We start from the raw sequence: 20,886 nt of genomic DNA on the forward strand, positions 1-20,886 counted from the left end.
CAGACAGTTGAGGTGTTTCTAATTACAGTAATTATTTTTATAATGGGGATAAAAATCCAGTCATCACCCTCTCCAAAATACACTTCTCTTTTCCTCCTGCTGCTTTTGGGATTGCACAGCACACCCATTAATCATTTTGTAAAGGTGCAAACTCTGGAAAGTGGAATAAGGTGTTCTTTCTTACATAATCACTTTTTGTGTAAAGTCATTGCTTCCTTCAGTTTCCAATTAAAAAAAGATGATGCTGTGGACAGTCAGCAAGAACTGTGCATTTATCATTTTATTTTTATTCCAATTTTAATATTTGAAAAATTCCTTCACCCAATAAAGCACCACATCAGGTTGGGGGGAGGAGAGTATTCTTCCAGTACCTTAGAGAAACCTTGGTAACAGAGCATCCTTTCCAAATCTTACTCCACGAGTAAATATTGTATAGCCTTTGCTGAGCACTGCCTTCTCCAATTCCATTGATAACTCCTGTGTACAACCAAAATTGGGTGTTTGTTATCCCATCTTTTTTTTAACTACTCAAGGTCAGGTGGATTATGGCTTTAAACGGAAGTGCTGTGTCTTTCATTAGAAATCAGAACTAATTAATTCATTCATGTCACTCATTTATTTCTCCTTCACTTATTCCAGCAAGGCTGTTCCACTAGACTTTTTTCCTCAGCACCTCCCAGGAGGTGGATGTACAAAACAAATAGGAACTGTCAAAACTGATTAAACAGCTTTGTCATCTAACTCTTCCCTTCTGTCTGCTGCATAATGTAATTAATTTGAGGACGACAGGAGAAAAGCCCATGACTTGGTGGTGCTTCATATTTGATAAAGGATCAGATAATACTCTGAGCTGGAAGGGGATCCACAAGGATCATCAAGCCCAGCTCTTAAGTGAATGGCCCATAGAAGGATCAAACCCATGACCTGGGTGTTATTAGAACCATGTTCTCAGCAACTGAGCACTGGCCCTGCTACTGGCTACACTCACCCTGAGCTGAGCTCTCTCAAAAGAAAAGCAACAGCGTAAGTGTCAAAATAATTTATTATTTCCTCTGTGTGAGTACTTTATCCATGCAGGTTTCTACAGGAAGACAGGGTGAGCAGCTTTAAGTTACTATTTCCCCACCCATGGTGTGAAAGCTGCTGCAGGGCAAGGGGCTTTAGACAAAGTGGCTTGGTGGAAGGAGCACCCACCTCTGCCATGACACCAAACCACTTGGCGATTAAAGGAAGGCTGTTATAAACAGAAGAAAGCAGAGTCCTCCACAAGATAGTATTCCAAGATAGTGCATCTTCATTTTTTTCCTACATTGGTACTTGCCTTCTTGTTTAACTCCAGACACAGGCAAGGTGCATGTTTCACTTCTGTAAGAGTGTTAATGTACAATTCTGAAGACTGTCACTATAGCAAAGTTCTATCTGTTTTTACGTTTCTCTTTTTTGGTTTTGGCATTCACAGCTCCATTTACAGTTGGTGTTGTTGTTGCTCTTGCATGTCCTGTGGCTTTCAGGTGTTCAAACAATTTATTTCGCGATGGAAATGCACAATTGCAGGTTACACAGTGGATGGGAACTTCATTCTACAATGAGAAAAAAAAACACCTCAGAACACTTCAAATCATTTTGAGTGTGTCATCATTTGGTGCAATACACCAATTTCTTGCACAGTTTCTCCTTGGCAGTGAAGCAGGAATAAGCTGTTTGTTCTATCATCAATATTCCATTACTCATTAGCATTTAAACACATATTTTAAAAAAATTAACACAAATATACCTTCATGAAATTTTCAACTGTTTTAAGTAAAACCAAGAATGGAAGCCTTGCAAATCTAATTCAAAGTAAAGAATAGTTTTGATCTCATCTGACCATAGGAGGTAATACTTTGGGCTCTGAGATGCAGTGAATTTAGTATGTCTTAGCTGTGGTTACTACAAAGTTTCACTCTCCAGCAAGCATCAATATCAAGAAAGATGCAAATAGTACTGCCTGTCACCTGCTGGGTGACAACAGCTCTGTCCTCAGATATTTAATTCACTTGAACTGCCTTGCACACAGAACTTTACCAACTCTCCTAGGAATGAAGCTTAGTCCGGCATTTCTCTGTGAGGACATGAACTGAAGTTTCAGATCTATTAAAATCACAGGGGTAGAATTGGTGGGCTGGAGGTGACCATAAAACAGCTTTCTTTGTAGTTATATGACCCCCACATTTTAGCCCTTCTATTAAGACAGGCTGAGAGAGATGAAGAGAAGGTTCCAGGGAGAACTCATTTCAGCCTTCCAGTGCCTAAAGGTGGCTTAAATAAAGGAGGGAGAGTGACTTTTTATATAGGCAGAGTGACAGGACAATGGGCAATGGTCTTTAACTGACAGAGAGTGGGTCTAGATTATACATTAGGAAGAAATTCTTTACTGTAAGGGTGCTAAGGCCCAGAGAAGTTGCAGATGCCTGGGAAGTGTCCAAGGCCAGGCTGGATGGGGCTTTAGCCATGTGGTTCACTGGGACTAGATGACCTTTAAGGTCCCTTTCAACCTATGATTCTGTTTTAAATAGCTGAAGTAATTTGACATACCGCTGTTGAGCTCTCTGAAGATGCCTTAGCAGACTTTTTTGCTTCCTTGGCTTTCTTCCCTTTAGGCTTAGTGCTGCTAATAGACAGAGCAAGATCAGTGCACAGGGACATTCAACATTTACAAGCTTCTAATGTTTGTCAGTTTTCAATGTCTCTGCTGCTTTTCCCTGTTCTTGTTTCACACAACAAAATTTAAGTGTATCCAGAAAAACAAAATTAATGTATACAATCAATTTTTTATCTCAAAATGTTGAATCTGCTCCTGGGAAGTGATATGGCAGCAATCTGCAGTCAAACACCACTTTCAGAGAAGTTCCTACACTCTTTGTTCAGTATCGTATTTATCCAAACCAGCTTTGGTGAGCAGACCCCCAGAGTCCACATTTGAGAGTAAATCTATTCTTGTTTGATAGTATCAAACATGACACAGAATGACATAGTGACTGCAATGTTGCAACCCAACACACCTTTTTACTTCACTTTTTGTTTCATTCTCTTGGCTGCCATCATCTGTAACACCTGTGTCCTCTGACACAGCACATCTTTGGCCATCATTTACCAGCTCCTCTGTTGAGCCACATTCCTCCATGCTGGGTACTTCCTTTTGTTCAACTGTTTCTTCATCAGCACTTTGATCAAAAGAGTCCTCATAACTCTGTCCAAACAGAAGAAATCCAAATTAAATACTTTCAATTCATGAGTGACTATGTTTATAGTATTATACTTATTTACCTCAAATATGGGTGGGGTGGGAGGAGAAAAAGCCATGGACCCTCTCAATTTTACTGTGTGTTTTCAGTGAGACTGTAACATGTAAAACCTTAGTTCTCCTGTTTTGAAAGATGAGGCCACCTGTGGTGAAGGGAAGAAACACCAATAAAACAGCCTCTGAAACTACAGAAGAGGAGAATGAAGGTTGCTTTTAACTACACACAGGGCTCATCCTGTTCTGACTACCATTTCTTATTTAACAGATGGTGGCCTGGCTTACAACTTTGCAAAAGGTTAATTATTTAGACTAAAGTTTTCTGTGCCAGACAACTGCATTAGGATACTCGAGCCAAAATAACTGTACTGACTGAAATTAGGTAGACACACTGTAATTTCCTTCCCTAGCAGATACTGGCAGCCTTTTCCATGTGCCAGAGTAGACTCAATATATGCAGTTTGGCAAAATATCAACTCCATGTCTGAAGCAGAACAGAAAAGCTCCCAAATGCACAATAACAAATTTGACCCAACATCACATTAATGCAACTCTTACCATCTCTAGTGCATAGTCTCAGCTACCTGAAAAAAAAAACTTTGCTAATCCTAACTTCAGGAAAAGAAAACAAAACCCACAGAGGTTCCCTGTACTATACAATGCTTGACAGAGGATCGAGGTCAGGATTTCTTAGCACAAGATTCCATCTTGTGTAATGCAAGAGTGGCACCTACTGTCCAGGCTGTAGCAAACTGATGGAACAGTGACAATATGCCACCTCTGCAGTGAGAACAGGCCCTATGGTCTCAAACAGAGGAGGAAAGAGGTAACTGAAGCCTCACAACCTGCTCAGAAACATGAAGGTCAAGCCAATACTCAGACTATGAAATTGGACCAGCCAACGTGAAGCCAGTAAACAGCTGCTTGAAAGTCTCAGAAAAGCTTCTTAAGAGCAATGATGTTGCAGTGGGAGAGGGCAGAAAGGGTGAACAGAGAATAGGAAATTAGAGGGGAAAGCATGGAAGAGGCAGGACCTGGTACACAAAACTCACTGGAACAAGGCTAGGACTGAGGAGTAAGTACTTGAAAAGGATACAGTTTGAGGAAGGCAGACAGAGGAGTGTGCTGACTATGACACTCGTGCCACTCAAGCCTCAAACAGCTTGCACTTGGTGAATTCCACCTGTTGCTGTCAGCATAGATCTGTGATAGCACACAGACTCAGATCTTGGAGTACAACAGATTGGTGTCCCTTTTGTTTGTAGTCCAAGAGAAGGGTGGAATGGATGTGTTCATTCCAACAGCTACAGTGCCAGCAGGAAACCAATACTGTGGCAGTCTTTTTGACTCTTTCTAAATTAAAGACTAAAACACAATGCATTATACCAACTCCTGCAACTAAAGCCAGAAGTGACCACCAAACTGAGCTCTTAATGCACCAAGGCCACCACTGGTGTTCCTGATCAATTCCTTCTGTTCTCCCCATTTGCCTGTTTTTCTCACACTTCAGACTACAGCCTTTTTAGAGTCACCTTCCAACAGAACAAAGTGAGGCCTATAATGTTATTATAAGACTTATATATAATAAGTCTAATGAAAGTTATTCTGGAGGCAGAGAAGAATTAAAAATATTTTTAAATAGTCTTCAAACTCTGTGGAATTTCAAGTTCTCCTATTTTGCAGGACAGAAAAATAATTTGTCAGGAGATAACAAAACTGGATTGTAAAGATCCCAGAGTAATGACTACATACCTTCATTGTTTTCTGTTTCTTCCTTTGTTTCTTTGAAAGTCTGCAAAGATAATTTTAAAATGACAGGTTTTTTTATATAAACCCCCCAAAAACTACTAAGATTTCTAAAAAGGTATCAAACTATACTCTTCCTTTATCCTCTTAACATGATATTAGATAGCCACAAAATGAAAGTTAGTCAGAAATTAAAACAATGTTACCCAAACGACTCGCTACATTTAGTAAAACATTTATTCCACTCAGACTGCACCTAAAGATGTTAGTGAGATAGGATTATGTTCTGGCTATTTAAAAAATTAAGTTGTGCAACAATTCTGATTTTGAGCACATTCATTTTCCATTTATGCCAGCAGTCAACTCACAGTAAGTACCAAATCAATAAACAGTGGCTCTGTGGAAGTCCCTCTTGCTTGAAAAATAACAAGTTCTTCTTTTGCTTGACATGTAACTTAAAGCAGCAGAGAAAACATAAGCCTGTTATCTGCACTTAAATGCAGTCATGCAAATGCATGTGTTTTACTGGAACTCTGATTCTAAGAAGTATTTCAAATTGCACAGTAGTGAGAGCAAATGCAGTGGCAAATCATCAGGAGCTCCCTTTGAAGGCCATTAAGACTTAGTAAATCATGAATCATGGTAAAATCAAAAATAATTTGAAGTACTTCTGTTTGGGTATGTCTTCTGTTTCTTCCTCCTCATTGGTCTGTATTTCATCTGCATCATCCAAAGACACAGGAAATTTCCCTTCCTCCTCTTCCAATTGCTGTCGTAACAGTGACACCATCTCTCGATGCTTCTTTGATTTCTCGTGATTCTTCATGCTGTTAAGACCAGACTGTTACTGCACGTTGCTCTGAGCAAACACTGTCATATTTACATATAATTAATAACAGGCCCATTATCCAGCACTACTAAGCATGGAAAGACAACACTAACATTATTTGAAGTTAAAAATTCTTTAAAATGCAGTTTTAAATTACTTAAAAACTAACACCTCCACCCCAAATCCCCAACCACAAATACTTACGCCTTCTCAGTTTTTAACATTTTGTCACAAGCAGGGCAGTACAGACCATCAATAAATTCAGCTTCTTCAGTTTCATCATTCAGTTTGTCTGAAGAGATCAGCAGGGATCAGAAAGGCAGTCAGATGAGCAATTTTTGATCAAGCTGCTTTTTAAGCCCCAGAAAATAGTCACAGCACTGACATTCAATTTCTCCAGTACTAGTGACACACAGACAGCTCAAGATCGCCTTACAAAATCAGACACTGGTATAAATTAACAGTTTGTTCTGCTGCAGTTTGGTCAAAGGAAAACACCAGAGAGGGACAGACCCTAGTCCAGCACTCTGAGAGGGAGGCAGTGAGTTCATTACAGTCAGAACTGTGAATCTGAGGCTGTAAGTGAGCCACACTCATACTGCAGTGACTCAGTACAGATCACCTCCCCGCACACCATACCTTCAATGCCTTTTGTCTCCTGTTCTTCTAATTCATCTTCACCACCTGATCCATCTCCAAATTCCTTTTCATATTGTGCTTCCATCTCTTGCAGCTCTCTCTCCAGATCTGACATAGTTATCCAGCTCTGCTCTTTGTACTGCTCAGCAAGCCTGCAAGCAGAATACAGTTGTGTCCCTGAGATAGGAACTACAGGAACAGTGTTACTTAAAGATAACTTCTACTTAAAGATAATTGTTCTTGGGCATCTCAGAAGGAGATATTATTATAAGGGAGCAAACAATTGGAAATCTGAACAATCTGAGTCAATTTGTGATGTCAATGGGCACCTCTACACTGCAAGCAAAGATAGTAACGTAGGTAGGTCCTCATTGAACTTCAGGCAGAACATGCTGTGCAGCATTGGCAGTTACCATGCTGACAGCAAGGAAGTCAGCTCAATCCTACTCTAAGGTCCACAAAAAACACAGGACAACAAAATACACAAGCACACTACTCCTTGACTGTGCGCTGCGGGAATGTACCAACTCAGTTCTCCCAGCCTAAGTGTGTCCTAAGTTATCAAATAGGGCATCACAGGACAGCTGAATTTTGCTCCAGGTGGCTTCTGGCCTCAAAATTATCATGTCACTTGTCAATAAATGCATAACTCTACTTTATGGTCCCTAAAGGGAGAAAGTATATATGTGTATGTAGAAAAAAAGTACATAATATACTTAATATATGTTATTACATAATTTTAATCAATATGCCATTATTTTGCAAGTGCACTCTTAATAAAAATTTAAGCTACTCCCTCCTGTGTGCAGGCAAACAGTTCTTTCAGTTGAAAAAATAAATTGTGGCTATAGTCAGGAGACTACCTCTTCCTGTTCTGTCAGAAAAGCCAAACTTTCAACACTGCATTTAGTCTAATGAAAGGGTCCTTTCCAAAGAGTAAAAAGGAAGACAAAGCTAAGCTCATTTTCCCCTCTTCCTTTTTAGTAGGTACAGCTCCAAGGTGAAAGTGATCTAAGTCCAACTGTAGCTGGTTGTTACAGTCCTGTTTTCCCTTATTCAACAACTTACATTCTTTTTTCTTTAAAGGAACAACGATAACTCCTAAATTTTATTACCCCAGCTAAATAAAAGCACACTGGGTTCTGCTATTATAACCAGTTACTGCCAGCACCTAGATTACCCAGTTATCTTAAATCGCTTCAAGTCAGTACAATGCAGAAACCTGAGTTTTAAAAAGCTCAGACTTGTGACCAAAATTAATACCTAAAATTTTCAAGGATCTTTAAAAGAGCAAGTGGAGCTACTTTCAGAATCTATGTCTATATTGTATCCTCATGGATAGTTTCTCCAACTTAAAAAGAAAGATTTGTTTCACATATACATACTTGGCTTGTTTTAGTTTCTGTTGCCTCCGAAATTCCTCTGCTTTCCTAGTTTTTTCTGCATTTTGTTCTTCTAAAAGTTTTCTGTGAGCCTGTACTCTTTTATCCCTTTTACGAATAAAGGCTACCAGTTGACGGATCAGTTCATTCCTCTCTTTCCGTGCTTTCTCTCTCGTTTTCTTGTTCTCTTTTTCCATAGCTCTTTTCTCCCAGCGGTTTGAGGCCTGCCGTGTGTCATACTCTTCTTTCCAAGCAAAATTTTTCTGAGTACAGAAACTCTGCCAATACGCATAGAAAGGGTGGACTACCTGTAGGAAAAAACAAAACTAAGTCAACTTGTTCAGGAGGGACAGAAAAAAACCAGATAAATAATTCAGGGCTTTTGTAGCAGTTTTCTTCTGAACTTCTACACAGGCCACAGTTTTGCCTCAGAGCAATGAAGATTCAGAGAAACTTCTAACGTCACCCTTGAAGTCTGAAAGCACGTCAATTCAACACCCTTATCTAAACTATTACAAACTGCATCTTCTAAAAATATCTCCCTGTAGGATTGGATCACACTGACACTAGTGTCCAGTTACTTAGCTGTGCTGTATTTCTCTTGTCAAACTGAAAGCACAAACAGAATTACACATGTTGCCTGCAAGCTGGTAACTTAACTACAAACCTCCACATTACACCACACCAGAGGTCAGCCACACACTTGCACAACATAAAAAAAGCAGCAAAATAAATACATAATGCTATTTCTTCCTTGCATATTCTCTCTGCTTCCTGAGAAAGACAGAAATGAATAGTCCTTGATGATACAACAGCAAGAACCCATGACTTGCACAGTGTAACGAAGGCCTATGTGAAGCAACATTTACTCCTGTTTTGTTAGCAAACTACATGATTGTAGGTTAAAATTATGCCCCCTAGCTTTCACATTAGAAGAAAAAGTAAGTTATTATTATTTATTCTCCTGCCTTTCACTAGTCATGGGTAAATGCTGGACTAATAACATGGCATCATAATCACTTCGGGTTTGTTCTTTATTTCTCTCCAAATAATGACTGTCCTTCTGCATTTTGTATATATTTGTATATATTTGTATATATTTGTATATTCAGCAATCAAGACATGTCTAAACTCCCTTCTTAGACTACTTGCCCCATCAACCCTCCTTTTTACTATTCACTTCTCTATGCCAAACTGCCCATATTTTGAGATACCTCATAGAAGTATTTAACCTAATGGTTCAATGTATTTTCTTCTAGTGAGTACTCTTGTACCACTTTTATTCACAGAAACTACAACTATCCATTTTTGTTTACAGGAACAACTCAACAATAATTTCCAGCAGCCTATCTACATGTGAAGTTCATGGCTGTGGCTTCTGGGAAGTGAGTCACTAGAGTTTTTCTCTGCCATCACAAAAAACAACCAATAAACATACATATTTCGTCCAATAACTTAAGTAATGTTAGACTACCTAGCTCAGATTTCTTCTCCAGAAGATGATACTTCTATGCAAAAGGATGCACACCCATCAGCTGATGACAGGGATCATCCTCCCCTTCCCCAGATGTATAAGGTAGGACTGTCCCATTCTCAGCAGCTACCTTAACAACCTGCACGTGTCTGGCATTCTTCAGCAGCCTGTACAGCTGCCCTTGCTGAACTCTCAGGTGAATTTTGTTTTGCCCACTACTCATATCTGGAACTGATCACTTTTGTTTCTGCATCTAGTTGACATGCAAGTCTTCTCTTCCCATGAAGGCTTGTAACTTCATAGCCTCATGACTATCTTTCCTGGCTGCCTGGCACTGATCAAGCTGCCTCCCAAGTTTCTTGTGAATTCACTGAGTAGACCAAACCAGAGAGCATTCACATCACAGATTTTGAAGCCTTTGTATAGTTTTTGTAGCTCCATTCTAAGCCTCTTCTCCCATTAAATTCCTACAGCATAGAGAAGTGAGCATTGCAATGCTGGAATACTCAACAGTGTAATCTCTTTGACTAAATATAAAACAACAGGGAAAATTACCTTTCCACTTAACAGAGTCTATTTTCTATAAAATACCCCTATGAATCCCTAGAATGGAAAAAAAGTGATCACTCTGCTTCCAGAACAGCCTGAACTAGGCAGATGTCAAAGCATCTTGGTGTTAGAATTCCAGTCCCTTCTGCAGTTATTAAATGACATAAGCATTAAAGCTATTTTGAGTCTATGATTTTATCTATCCCATGACCTCAAAACAAGCAGTTTTCAAAAGGTGCTTCAAGATTACTACATTAAAAGACAGATTTTAGCTGGTTCAGAGATACTATGTATTCTCCCTGGGAAAGATTTCCACTTGTAAGCCACCCTGTAACTTCTCTCCACCTTCAAATACCCCTTCTCCCATCTCAAGAAGTTTGATTGTAACTTTTGTTTCCAACTCCAGCCAAGTTTTGTGCCACCAAAGCTACTAACTTTTAAGGTACATACCGACTCAAATTTCATAAATAATAAGCCATATAGAGAAAGTGACTGGGAGAAGTACCACGATAGAAGCAACATTTGGGTGCACCTCATAATGTGCAACTATTCCCTAGGGAACGTGTTATCACCTCATTATTTAATTTCAACACAGAAATACTGGCAACCTTAAAAAAAATCCTAAATTTGATAGTGTGATAGGTTATAACAAATAGCTGGCAAACCACATGACAAGAATTCAAGTCATACAAGTACATACCCATACAAGACATACCCATACACTTTCTTTGCTTCCTTCACAGAGGGAAGTATGCAGTGTTTTCTGTCATTGCAGATGACATTGTAATCATAATGGAAGCTCACACTGCCAGTCAACATCACATCTATTTTCTAAAGGCTATGCTACACACTAAGTGCTATGCAGTTTTCCTGTATGAGGCAAGGTACTATATGTTATAGGAAGAAAAATTAGCTCAATACCCCTTCTGTAATATAAGTTTTGTTAAACACTGCTAAACTACTCTCATCAGAAAGCAAAGAAAACGTGCATTATTTTGCTTTATAGGTCTTGCACTACACTTAAGCTCCACTGGCATAACTGATGGCTGGCCCTGTGAAGTATCTGTCTGACAACTCACCCTGCAGGCCTGGCTAACAGGAAATACCAATTTTAATTCACATAAATGTGAATCAGGCCACAAGCACTTCCTTTGCAGTACTGGTCTACAACAGTAGAAAACAACCACAGATACATAGTATTCACCTCAGAGATCAGCAGGTACCTTTCCTTTTGAACAAAGCAGTGGTTTAGCTCAATTACCTGCACTTCAGTTTTACACTTGCCCTTACCGTATCATAGTCACTGTCAGAATACCCAAACATAGGGAATTCTTCAATATCTTCCTGTGTCATATATTCCAATTCTTCCTTTGCAATCTTCTCAAAAACTTGTCTATAGACTGCAAAGAATCCCTGAAATAAATAAATAAATAAATAAATAAACAAACAAACCTTTTGCACAGCTCAAGAACAGATGCACAAATGCTCAGGTGCAGTGTATTTCAGAGAAACATTGCTACACTGCAAGAGCAACCCAAAACCAGGGTAAAGGCCTTGTAACCACTTGCTTGAGGTACAAGACCCTTCTTAACAAAGTTCCACTATCTCTCATGCCTTTCATTTCTACCTTCTTCACAGTCTCTGTCTCTCAGAAGTGTCATCAAATACAAATTTTAAAAGAAAAAAAGCATCCATATGCTGGAGATGGTGATAAGTTTCTAGTTACACAGGATTAAGTTTTGTGGAAGTTCCGGACATAAAATTCACTATTAAGAATCCTATATTTTTTAAATTAATATGTTACTAACTGACCACTAGTACAGTAACAAAATGACAGGTAAGTATTTTCTCTGGTGGATGTTTTTCTAGTCACCTGGAGCTTTTTAATATATGGTGAGTGTTTTAAAATCCAATGGGGAATTAAAAAATCCAATATGGAATTCAATTAGCAAGCACATTCATCCCCAAAGACTGTTGTTACATGCTTTTCTTAAGTTTTTAACATTCTAGCTTGATGAAGGTATTTATAAATAAATAGATGGGATTGCAAAGCCGTGGAATGCCTCACTGCATAAGATAAACACTATGCACACATCTGTTGCTATACAGCATAGCTGGACATTATGATTAAGTAATTGTTGGACAGTATGCAAGAATTAAAGGTTCCTTATACATCCAATTCAAGTTTTGTCTTAGATTTGCATAAGCTGTGCTAACAATTCTACATATAACTTTAACACAAAACAAATGCCAACACTTATAAGAGAATTTAGAGTGATTCATTAAAGATTAATTGATTCATTACCTTTTCATCATCCCCATATCCAGAGTAACAGCTAACAGTGAAGTAGTGCAGCAGGTCTAAGCTATCATCTTGATAGTCTCCATCAACTCCTCCTTTTAGCAGAGCCTCCCTGTGATTATCATACCTGGAAAAAATTCATAGCATCAAGGACGTAGAGACACAGAACACTCCTCAGTGCTGATAAACTAACGCAGTACACCTATCACATCACTGCATACCTTAACCCACTATCTGAAATCTGTCTCTCACATCCAAAGTCTTCCGAGAGAAAAAAAATATGACAGACCCAGTAAATACTCCCTCTTGACCTTTACATACTTTATCTGCAATATCTATAGCAGTAATTCCTCAACAACCAGCAACCAACCAGTCACATTTGGGCAAGGTGCCTCACCAAACTTCCAGAAACGGGTAGGGCATTATTTAAATCCCCCAAATCCTACATAAGCACATAAAACCTGCAAAACAATCCTGTATTTTCAAGGAGGACAAACTCACGAGAGGTAGGTTTGGCTGTGTGATCCAGTCCATCCTTCAGACCACGTGAAAAACAAGCTGCGCAGAACATTCAGAATAGCAACCCCTTAGAGATGTGCACGTGTATATTTCAAACTAGGACTGAACACCTGCAGGCACTGCCCCAGGCCCGAGGGCAGAGCCGCGCCGTGCCGGGATGGCGGCAGCGCTGCCGGGGCCCAGCACGCCGCCAGCCCCGGCGCAGCAGCACGAGGGCGGCGAGCGAGCGGAGCCCGGCCGCTCCGGGGGCTGCGCGGCTCCAGCTCTCACACAGCCCAAAGCCAGTCAGCCCACGGATGCCCGCGCTGACTCGCAGCGGGGAGGCCCAGGAACAGCACAGGGCAACTCCTCGCACAGCCAGAGCTAATAAAGCCTCCGCCAGGCCAAGCGCGGCTCACCAGGCCCGTTCCTGTGGGTCGCTGAGCACGTCGTACGCCGCCTGGATCAACTTGAACTGCTCCGCCGCCTCCTCCGCGTTCTCGAGGTTTTTATCTGCACGACAATTTAACGAAACCGTGTCAGCGGCGGTCAGGCTCGGCGGCAGCAGCCGCCCCGCCGCCGCCGGCACCGAGCCAGGCGACAGCGCGGTGCCCCCGCGCCGCGAGGGGCCGGGGCCGGGCCCGGGCCGTACCCGGGTGCCAGCGCAGCGCCAGCCGGCGGTACGCCCGCTTCAGCTCCTCCTCGGCGGCGTCGCGCCTCACGCCCAGCACCTCGTAGTGGCACTTCATGGCGATGGCGGCGGCCGGCGGGGCGGGGACACCGGGACACCGGGCACGGCCGCCCCGCGCCGGGAGGAGCGAGGCGGGAGGGGCGGGACCTGAGGCGCGGAGTCACCCGGCCGCCGGCAGCCAGGGACGGTGCTGCCCGGCCCGCGGCGGGTTGGGGCACTGCAATCCCGCGGTGTCGGGTGAACCCGGTACCTTGCGCTGGAATTCGGTCAATGAGCGTGGAAGAGATCTCCGAGATCATCGAGTCCTACCTGTGTCCCAACACCCCCGTGTCAACCAGACCATAGCACTGAGTGCTGCATCCACGCTTTTCTTAAACACCTCCAGGGACGGTGACTCCATTCTCCCTTGGGCAGCCCATTCTAATGTCTAATCACCCTTTCTGTGAAGATATTACTCTTAATGTCCAACCTTAAGGTCCCCTAGCACGTCTTAAGGCTGTCTCCTCTTGTCCTATTGCCAGCTGCCTCAGAAAAGTCCCCAGCCTGGCCACACCTTCCTTTCAGGGAATTGAAGACTGCAATGAGGTCTCCCCTGAGCCTCCTCATTTCCAGGGTAAATACCCTGCATCTCTTAAGACTCGTGCTCCAGGTTTTGTCGTGCTTCACAGCTTGGTTTCTCTTTTCTGAACTTGCTCCAGCACCTCAAAGTCCTTCCAGAACTGAGGAGCCCGGACCTAAATGCAGAACCCAAGGTGTGACCTCACTACTGCTGAGCACAGGGGAAGAATAGCCTCCCTAGGCCTGCTGGCCACACTACTTCTGAAATAGATATTTCTGATTCCTGTGGGTGTTTAGGAGCTCAGTGGCACAGCCAGCACACTGCACATCCCAATGTAGCTTTTCTTAATACCTGTACTCTTCAGAGGTTTTAGGGTTGGTCCAAGTTAGCTTCCTTCTTACACACCTAGGTCAGGTGTGTATCAGTGGGCACTACACAAACAGAGCTTTGGATCAGACGGCAAAATCTGGAGGCCCTGATCTCACAGTAAAATATGGAGATACCAATCTCAGTGTTTAATCCAAACATGGTAAGGTGAACACAGGCAGCAGTGCCCTGGCAGCCAGGACAAACCCTGTCCTGGGGCACCAGGAACAGCATCACCAGCCAGGCAAGGGAGGGGATTGTCCTGCTCTGCTCTGCACTGGGGCTGGGGCAGCCTCACCTCCAGTGCTGGGAGAGCTTTGGGTCACCTCAACATAAGAAGGACATAAAATTATTGGAGTGCATCAGGAGGGCAGCTTAGACGTGGAGAGGTCTGGAGGGCAAGGCTTGGGCTGAGGTCACGTGCCTTGCTCAGTTTGGAGAGAAGGTCCTCACTCCAATGTACACCTACCTTTGTCACAGGAGGTTTTGGCTGGAATAGAGTCCATTTTCTTCACAGTAGCAGGTAGGGAGCTGTGTTTTGGATTTGTGCTGAGAACACCAATGTTGTGTTGATAGTAACAGAGATGCTTGCATTATTGCTGAGCAGTGCTCAGACTCATAGCCTTTTCTGCTTCTCACCCCACCCACCAGAGAGGGGTGCACATGAAACAGAGGGAACGCAGCCAGGGCAGCTCACCCCAGCTGACTGTAGGGGTATCTCACACAACCTGGCACCATGCTCAAAAGGCACCATGGCATAAAGCTGGAGGAAGGGGGGAACATTCACAGTGCCACATTTGTCCTCCTGAGTCACTGTTACATGTGATGCAGCCCGGATTTTCTGGGAGGTGAATATCTGCCTATTCACAGGACATAGTAGAAAAAATCTTTGTCTTGCTTCTGTGCATGGCTTTTGCTTTACAAAAAGCTTTGGTTTTTGCTAAACAGTCTGTATCTCAACTCACAAGTTTTCACTTCTACCCTTCAGATTCTCTTCCACACCCTACCAAGGGAGAGTGAGCAGGCAGCTTACTCCCCTGCATCCTTCACAAAAACTCTTACAATAAGCAACACAAAACCTCTCATTTAATCTCTAATTTAAACAAAAAACTCCCTAAACTACTAATTTTTCCCCTTTTTCTTAAAATTATTCAAACCTAGTCTTAACTAAAAACCAAAAAACCACCAAAAACTCACACCTATAACCCACTGGGTTGAGTTGCCAGCTGGGGTTAAACCACTACAGTGTGTCAGGGAAAATTCCAGTTGGACACCAAGGTTCTTTATGCACAGGGTGGTTAGTTCCCAGGGAAGTGGTCATGGCACCAAGCCTGTCAACAGTTAAAGAGGATCTGGATGATGACCTTAGACATATGGCTTATTGTCACTAAGTGTCACTCTGCAAGGAGTTCAGTTGGGCTCAATGATACTGATGGGGGTCCTTTCCAACACAACTGTGTATATTAGACTATATAGCGGTTATATATTAGACTATGTGAACTGAGCACATGCCTATATATTCATGTCTTTCTTTCCAATCATATGGAACACAGACCACTTTGCTCAAGTTATGCGAGATTTCCCTCAACAGGTGGGCTTCCTCTTGAGCCAGTTTTGTCCTTTCAGCAGTAAGATGCTGGAAATCGAAACAGAGTAACCAAACAGAAACCTAGAACAAGCAAGATTTTGAAACACAAGAAAGTTTGAGGGAGTGCACAAGAAGACAAACTAGTCAGTGGAAGAACCAGGTCAGGAACTGTGAACTAGATTAAAGGCATATAATAAAGCAATAGCTCCAGAGAAGGTGTCCAGAGAGATTGTGGATGACCCATCCCTGCAGTGTTTAAGGCCAGATTGAATGGGATGCCATGTTATTTCTCAAAACCCAGAATCCCAGAAGACAATAAAGAATGCAAACTCAGTATTTATAAAGAAACATACATTTTGTTTACTTAAAAACTGAAGTTCAGACATGTTTGTCTGTACAATGTAAATTCTAATATTTACAATATTCAGTTGATATTGTATAAAGTTTCATCCCTTGTACTATCTATGCAGATCCTTCAGTTCTGAACAGCTTTTTTTGCTTCTTCCTCTGAATTTTGCGTAGCTTCTTCTTATCTTTAACAATTGGCTTTGATTCTGGTTTCACAAGCTGTATTTCCACTGGCTTTTCCTCAGCTGGAGTTTCAAAGACCACTTCGGTAGGATCTTCTTCAACAAGGACCTTAGTCCCTTTTTTCTTAGTCATTTGCACTTCTTTCACTTGCTGCTTCTCTCTAAACTTAGCTGCCACTGACAATCTTACCAGCCGGCGATGCTATAAAAATAAGAATTTAAATTTCATCACGTTTCAAGCAAGATGGAAGAAATCTGGTGTTAAAGAAACAAACGCTAATTTCTCTGCTTAATTGTCAAGACCCTTGGTGTAATGCCATCTTTTCAGTTGACATGACTCCTGCATTCATTTGATGATTGCAAAACTGCTCTGTTCCCAAACTGTCATTCAGTTTAGGCATTACAAAGGGTGATGGGGAAAGGCATACGTGATGCTCTGGCACAGACTGACTGCAATGGTGGTTTTCAAATTTGTTGCTAAATAAAACAGAAAACAAAGAGCTGCTTACCATATTCGGGGACTGATAATGAGGATTTTCGTACAGAGTTGGTCCTCCAAAGCTACCTTGGAAGATTTTTATAAGGTTCAGGACAAAACGAGGCCCAATTTCAACTAGAGATGCATCTTCTTCTATTATCTGCAATAAAAAGAAAACTTTCTCCATTTCTCACAGATTGAATCAAAGCATATGGCCTTGCAGGCACCTTGCAATATACACCTAATTAAAATCTGAGATACAGTACCTGATTAGATAGATTTGTATAAACCCAGTTCTGTACATAAAGCAATTCTTTGAAATTCAAGAAAACTTTTGGTGTACTTGGTATTTGTGAATTCCTTCTACAGAAAAAGTAGAACTCTGGATCAAAGCAGCAATTTAGGTTAAGGCACAGTTTAGGCCTTGGGTAGTACATCCAAGACATCCCTCACAGAATCAATGAATGCAAGTTCAGTGAAACAGATCTCTCCAGAGAAACAGGTTAGGTAAATCATTTCAGGACGCTCAATCTGCAAACACCAGGGGCTGGCATATTCTAATAACAAGAGTGTTTGTTATTATCTTATCTTAATTAATGGATTTGATACAAAATTACTCCCTGAACTCCTTCTGAAGAGCTAAGAGAGACCACTTACCTGGTAATTGCGAAACCAGATCCTTTCATCAGTGACAGTGAAGGTGAAAACATGATCGACAAAAGGCTGACTTTTGGGGTGGTACTGTGGTGTACTAAATATCTGTAATAAAAGACAGTGTTTCTGAACATCTGCAATTTAAGAGGTCAAACATAAATGGCCCATTTTCAACTCCTTTTAATTTACTAAGATCCCAAACCTAGGTTACATTTCATAACCCAAAACTTAAGAAAAAGTGTCTGCATCTAATCATAAGAATATGATCCCACATCTTTGTGATCTTTTCAAAGTTCAGAAGTGTAAAACTGCTACCTGAAAAAAAACATTTTTAAGTATATTGCCAAAAAACATCTCCAATGAAAAAACACCAGAACTACAGACTGACCTGAATAAACAATTCTTTTAGCAGGGCATAGTGTGGCTCCTGGTCAAATATCTACAAAGAATAAAAATGTTATTTTACATACAAGGCAAAATGCAATAGTCATGTAAAAAGAATAAAAACATACCCAAATGAAATAAAATCTGTACTTACTGGATCAAAAGATAAAAGGGGTCTTGAACCCCTTAGGCAATTTCCTGTCATCTTCAATTCAGCCAGTGTGTGAACTACAATGATTTAAAAAAAAAATATTACTTACAGCAAATCTTTCAGACAAGACAGCAAGAATACAAACACAATAATGTCCACCAACTTACCATTCTGCACCAAGAATTTAGCAGATGGTCCCTGTGGTGTGTTTGAAAACCTGCAGAGGACAGGTGGTGGGGAAGAGAGAAAGAAAAAAGTTAACAGCAGCCAGAAGATATGCTGGATTTCCACACTACACCCCAACCAGTTATTCCAGCACTGAAGTAGTTTCTGCCACTTTTATAGCTATACTGAGTTATTTTAACATGCTTCATAAACATTTGTTTTCTAAATGATTTTGCAAAATGCTTCTGTAAAGAGTCTCCAAAAGCTGGTCATGCACTGTATATCTGCACTATCCACAGAAGTGCAATATTAGAACAAATTTAACTAAGCAGCACTATTTCATGCATCTTCGCTATTAAAGTAGGAAACTTCAGCTAGAACTGAAGCATTTGCAGCTATAAACAGAAATATAACAGAACATAACGTTTCCTTACCACATGTAGAGATCCTGTTTCTTTTTGGCTTCAAAAAAGATGCACTTATTGCAGTTTTTCATTTCACATACCTACACAAAACACACCAAATTAGCTGTTTACAAGCACTCTGAAGATATTTTGTTTAAACTTTCCACATTCATCTCTAGTATTTTCCCTCTCTAAAATGCAAGTTCAAAAGCAAGACCTTGTATTAAATGATACCCAAATTTTGGCTATGGCGTTTTTTGGGTTGTGATTTCTTAAAATCTCATGTATTTACTACAAGGAGTAATAACTTTATTAAAGCTACAAACAACCTGATAAACTCTCCAGCATACAAACACAAGAGCAGGAACTGAGACATTAGGTTCTAGGTTCAGAAATATCAATGTCCTACTAAATCTGGGCTGGCTGCAAATCTGTGTCCTGCACTGTTCAAGTACAAGCTGTACTATACCTGTTACCTACACAGAAAAGTACATTATGCTATATTTCTTCATGATGAAAATCTGTATCTAATTGAAAGTTTAATTCTGGTTTTATTTATCAAAAGTCAACTTCGTGCTTAAACAAAAACAAAGCTTTTGGACATCCATAATTTTCGCCTATGAAGTTACACTTTGACTTTGGTTGTCCCTTTCCCTTGCATGCTGAATTCCCACAGAAAATAAAATAAAATAAAATAAAATAAAGAAGCACCAGGATAAATCCTGAATTACCTCATTGATTACAAATAACTGGTCTTTACGGTCCATTTTAGTATCTGGAAGACAAAAACAACAGTTAAAAGGCTGCAAAACTAATTTAATACAAGAGATCCTTCTCGTAAGGTTTTTTGCAAAAATTTTACTAGTTTATAAATGCACTGGTAATTACCAAATTGTTTCTGTCACGTTATGGAACAAATCAACATAACAACAAAACTAACTGTGCAGGTTTGGGATTGATGCTACAGAAATCACCAGAAAATATCATGATATAACAACTGCTGTACTTGTTGGCTCAAAAGGTGCTTGTTTAAGATCCAAGTTTCATCAAAACTTTTCTGTACCACATTTTTTTTTTTTTAATAAAAGAACAGCTTGGTAGGAGCTCTTGGCTTAGAAGTATTCTCAAAGTATAAGTTAGGAATGATGTTCAACCCCCACCTGCTTTAGAGTGAGGCATCAATGTCCTTAAGTCCTGCATTAGGTGCCTCGTTCTGAAATTAATTCCACGTGAGGAAAATATCAGCACTCGCTCCTTGTTTTTCCATTTGCCCTAGAGAAAAGACACAAGTTACGTGAGAAGTTTCTAGCCTTAATACTGTTATAATGCAGCAGAAACAAAAGTTTGGACGGTAAATACAGAAAGACACAGCATGAACCTTTGTTTCTATCTGCCTGCTCAGAGAGAACCATGCTCTCAGCAAAAGTGCAGATTCCCTAGAGAGCAGGGAGCACTGCTTGCACAGGAGGAACTGTCCTCATCCTGATCCGCGCCCAGGCACGGCCTTTCACTCCCACCGAAGTACTACAAGGTCACTGCAACGCTTATTTTCCTACAAAATGGGTTTAGGGACAGCCCCAGAGCACAGCCCAGCTTATCCTGTCGATATTGCGAAATCTTTGTGTTTACACGCAGTATTTTGCGGTTTTTTTACACGCAAACTACTACCGAAACCTACCCCGTAGGATCCCTAAATGGAAGAGACTAAATTTCCATACAGCCCCTATATACAACAGAATTGCCGAATTCTTGTAAATATTTCTGAGATTCAGCTAACACATTTGATTTACATCGACCACAACAGCGCTTCTCGCGCACTCCCACGGAAACAACGCAGAGCCACGTTTACTTTACTGCGCTGATAATGTAAAGGATTCCGAATAACCCTCTCTGCCCCGGCTGAGCAGCCGTGCTCCCCCAGGCAGCCCGAGCCCCGGCGCGGCGGGGCGGCCGAGCGGCGGCACCTGGGACACGGGCGGCGGGATGCTGTACTCCTGCGCCGGGATGCCGTTTTCCTGCGGCGCGACGCTGCGCTCCCGCGGGCCGCCCTCCGGCGCCGCCTCGCCCGTGCTCGCGGCGCTCCTGGCGCGCTTCGCCTTCCCCGCGGGCAGCGCTCCACGTTTCCTCTTGGCCGCCATCCGTCCCCACGCCATGCCGGGCTCGCCGACCACACTTCCCGTGTCGCGTTTCCGGCGCTCGCGTTTCCGGCGGGGCTCT

At 41.6% G+C, this 20,886-nt stretch overlaps 2 protein-coding genes across 3 annotated transcripts; both read right to left on the reverse strand.

Moving 5' to 3' along the window:
• Window positions 1–528: 528 nt before the first annotated feature.
• Window positions 529–13,523, reverse strand: DNAJC21 (DnaJ heat shock protein family (Hsp40) member C21). Of its 2 annotated transcripts, none has more exons than XM_079330698.1 (12): window positions 13,352–13,523; window positions 13,119–13,212; window positions 12,205–12,328; window positions 11,190–11,312; window positions 7,880–8,184; window positions 6,495–6,646; window positions 6,060–6,147; window positions 5,695–5,853; window positions 5,033–5,072; window positions 3,042–3,229; window positions 2,575–2,647; window positions 529–1,580 (listed from the first exon to the last, which is right to left on the reverse strand). In XM_079330698.1, the coding sequence occupies exons 1-12, from the start codon at window positions 13,446–13,448 to the stop codon at window positions 1,416–1,418; spliced, it is 1,608 nt and encodes a 535-aa protein (XP_079186824.1). In that variant the 5' UTR covers window positions 13,449–13,523; the 3' UTR covers window positions 529–1,415. The 2 variants fall into 2 exon arrangements, with proteins under 2 accessions (XP_079186824.1, XP_079186823.1); XM_079330697.1 differs by having other exon boundaries at window positions 2,575–2,650.
• Window positions 13,524–16,239: 2,716 nt separating this feature from the next.
• On the reverse strand, window positions 16,240–20,867 carry BRIX1 (biogenesis of ribosomes BRX1). The gene is made up of 10 exons (XM_079329900.1): window positions 20,634–20,867; window positions 19,830–19,941; window positions 19,401–19,444; window positions 18,700–18,770; window positions 18,268–18,317; window positions 18,104–18,177; window positions 17,954–18,004; window positions 17,569–17,670; window positions 16,943–17,071; window positions 16,240–16,635 (listed from the first exon to the last, which is right to left on the reverse strand). The coding sequence occupies exons 1-10, from the start codon at window positions 20,820–20,822 to the stop codon at window positions 16,366–16,368; spliced, it is 1,092 nt and encodes a 363-aa protein (XP_079186026.1). The 5' UTR covers window positions 20,823–20,867; the 3' UTR covers window positions 16,240–16,365.
• Between the last annotated feature and the right edge of the window lie 19 nt (window positions 20,868–20,886).

The sequence above is a fragment of the Erithacus rubecula genome (assembly GCF_903797595.1).
Source record: "Erithacus rubecula genome assembly, chromosome: Z".
NCBI lineage: Eukaryota > Metazoa > Chordata > Aves > Passeriformes > Muscicapidae > Erithacus > Erithacus rubecula.

Excerpts from the sequence above, each read along its gene's own strand:
- DNAJC21 (XM_079330697.1), bottom strand. The coding sequence starts at position 13,448 with ATGAAGTGCCACTACGAGGTGCTGGGCGTGAGGCGCGACGCCGCCGAG. Across the intron at positions 13,213-13,351 it reads GGCGCTGCGCTGGCACCCGG|ATAAAAACCTCGAGAACGCG; the intron begins GTACGGCCCGGG and ends ATTGTCGTGCAG. Across the intron at positions 12,329-13,118 it reads GACCCACAGGAACGGGCCTG|GTATGATAATCACAGGGAGG; the intron begins GTGAGCCGCGCT and ends AATTTTTTCCAG.
- BRIX1 (XM_079329900.1), bottom strand. The coding sequence starts at position 20,822 with ATGGCGTGGGGACGGATGGCGGCCAAGAGGAAACGTGGAGCGCTGCCC. Across the intron at positions 18,318-18,699 it reads AAACAGGATCTCTACATGTG|GTTTTCAAACACACCACAGG; the intron begins GTAAGGAAACGT and ends TGTCCTCTGCAG. Across the intron at positions 17,072-17,568 it reads TCTGGTTTCGCAATTACCAG|ATAATAGAAGAAGATGCATC; the intron begins GTAAGTGGTCTC and ends TTTTTATTGCAG.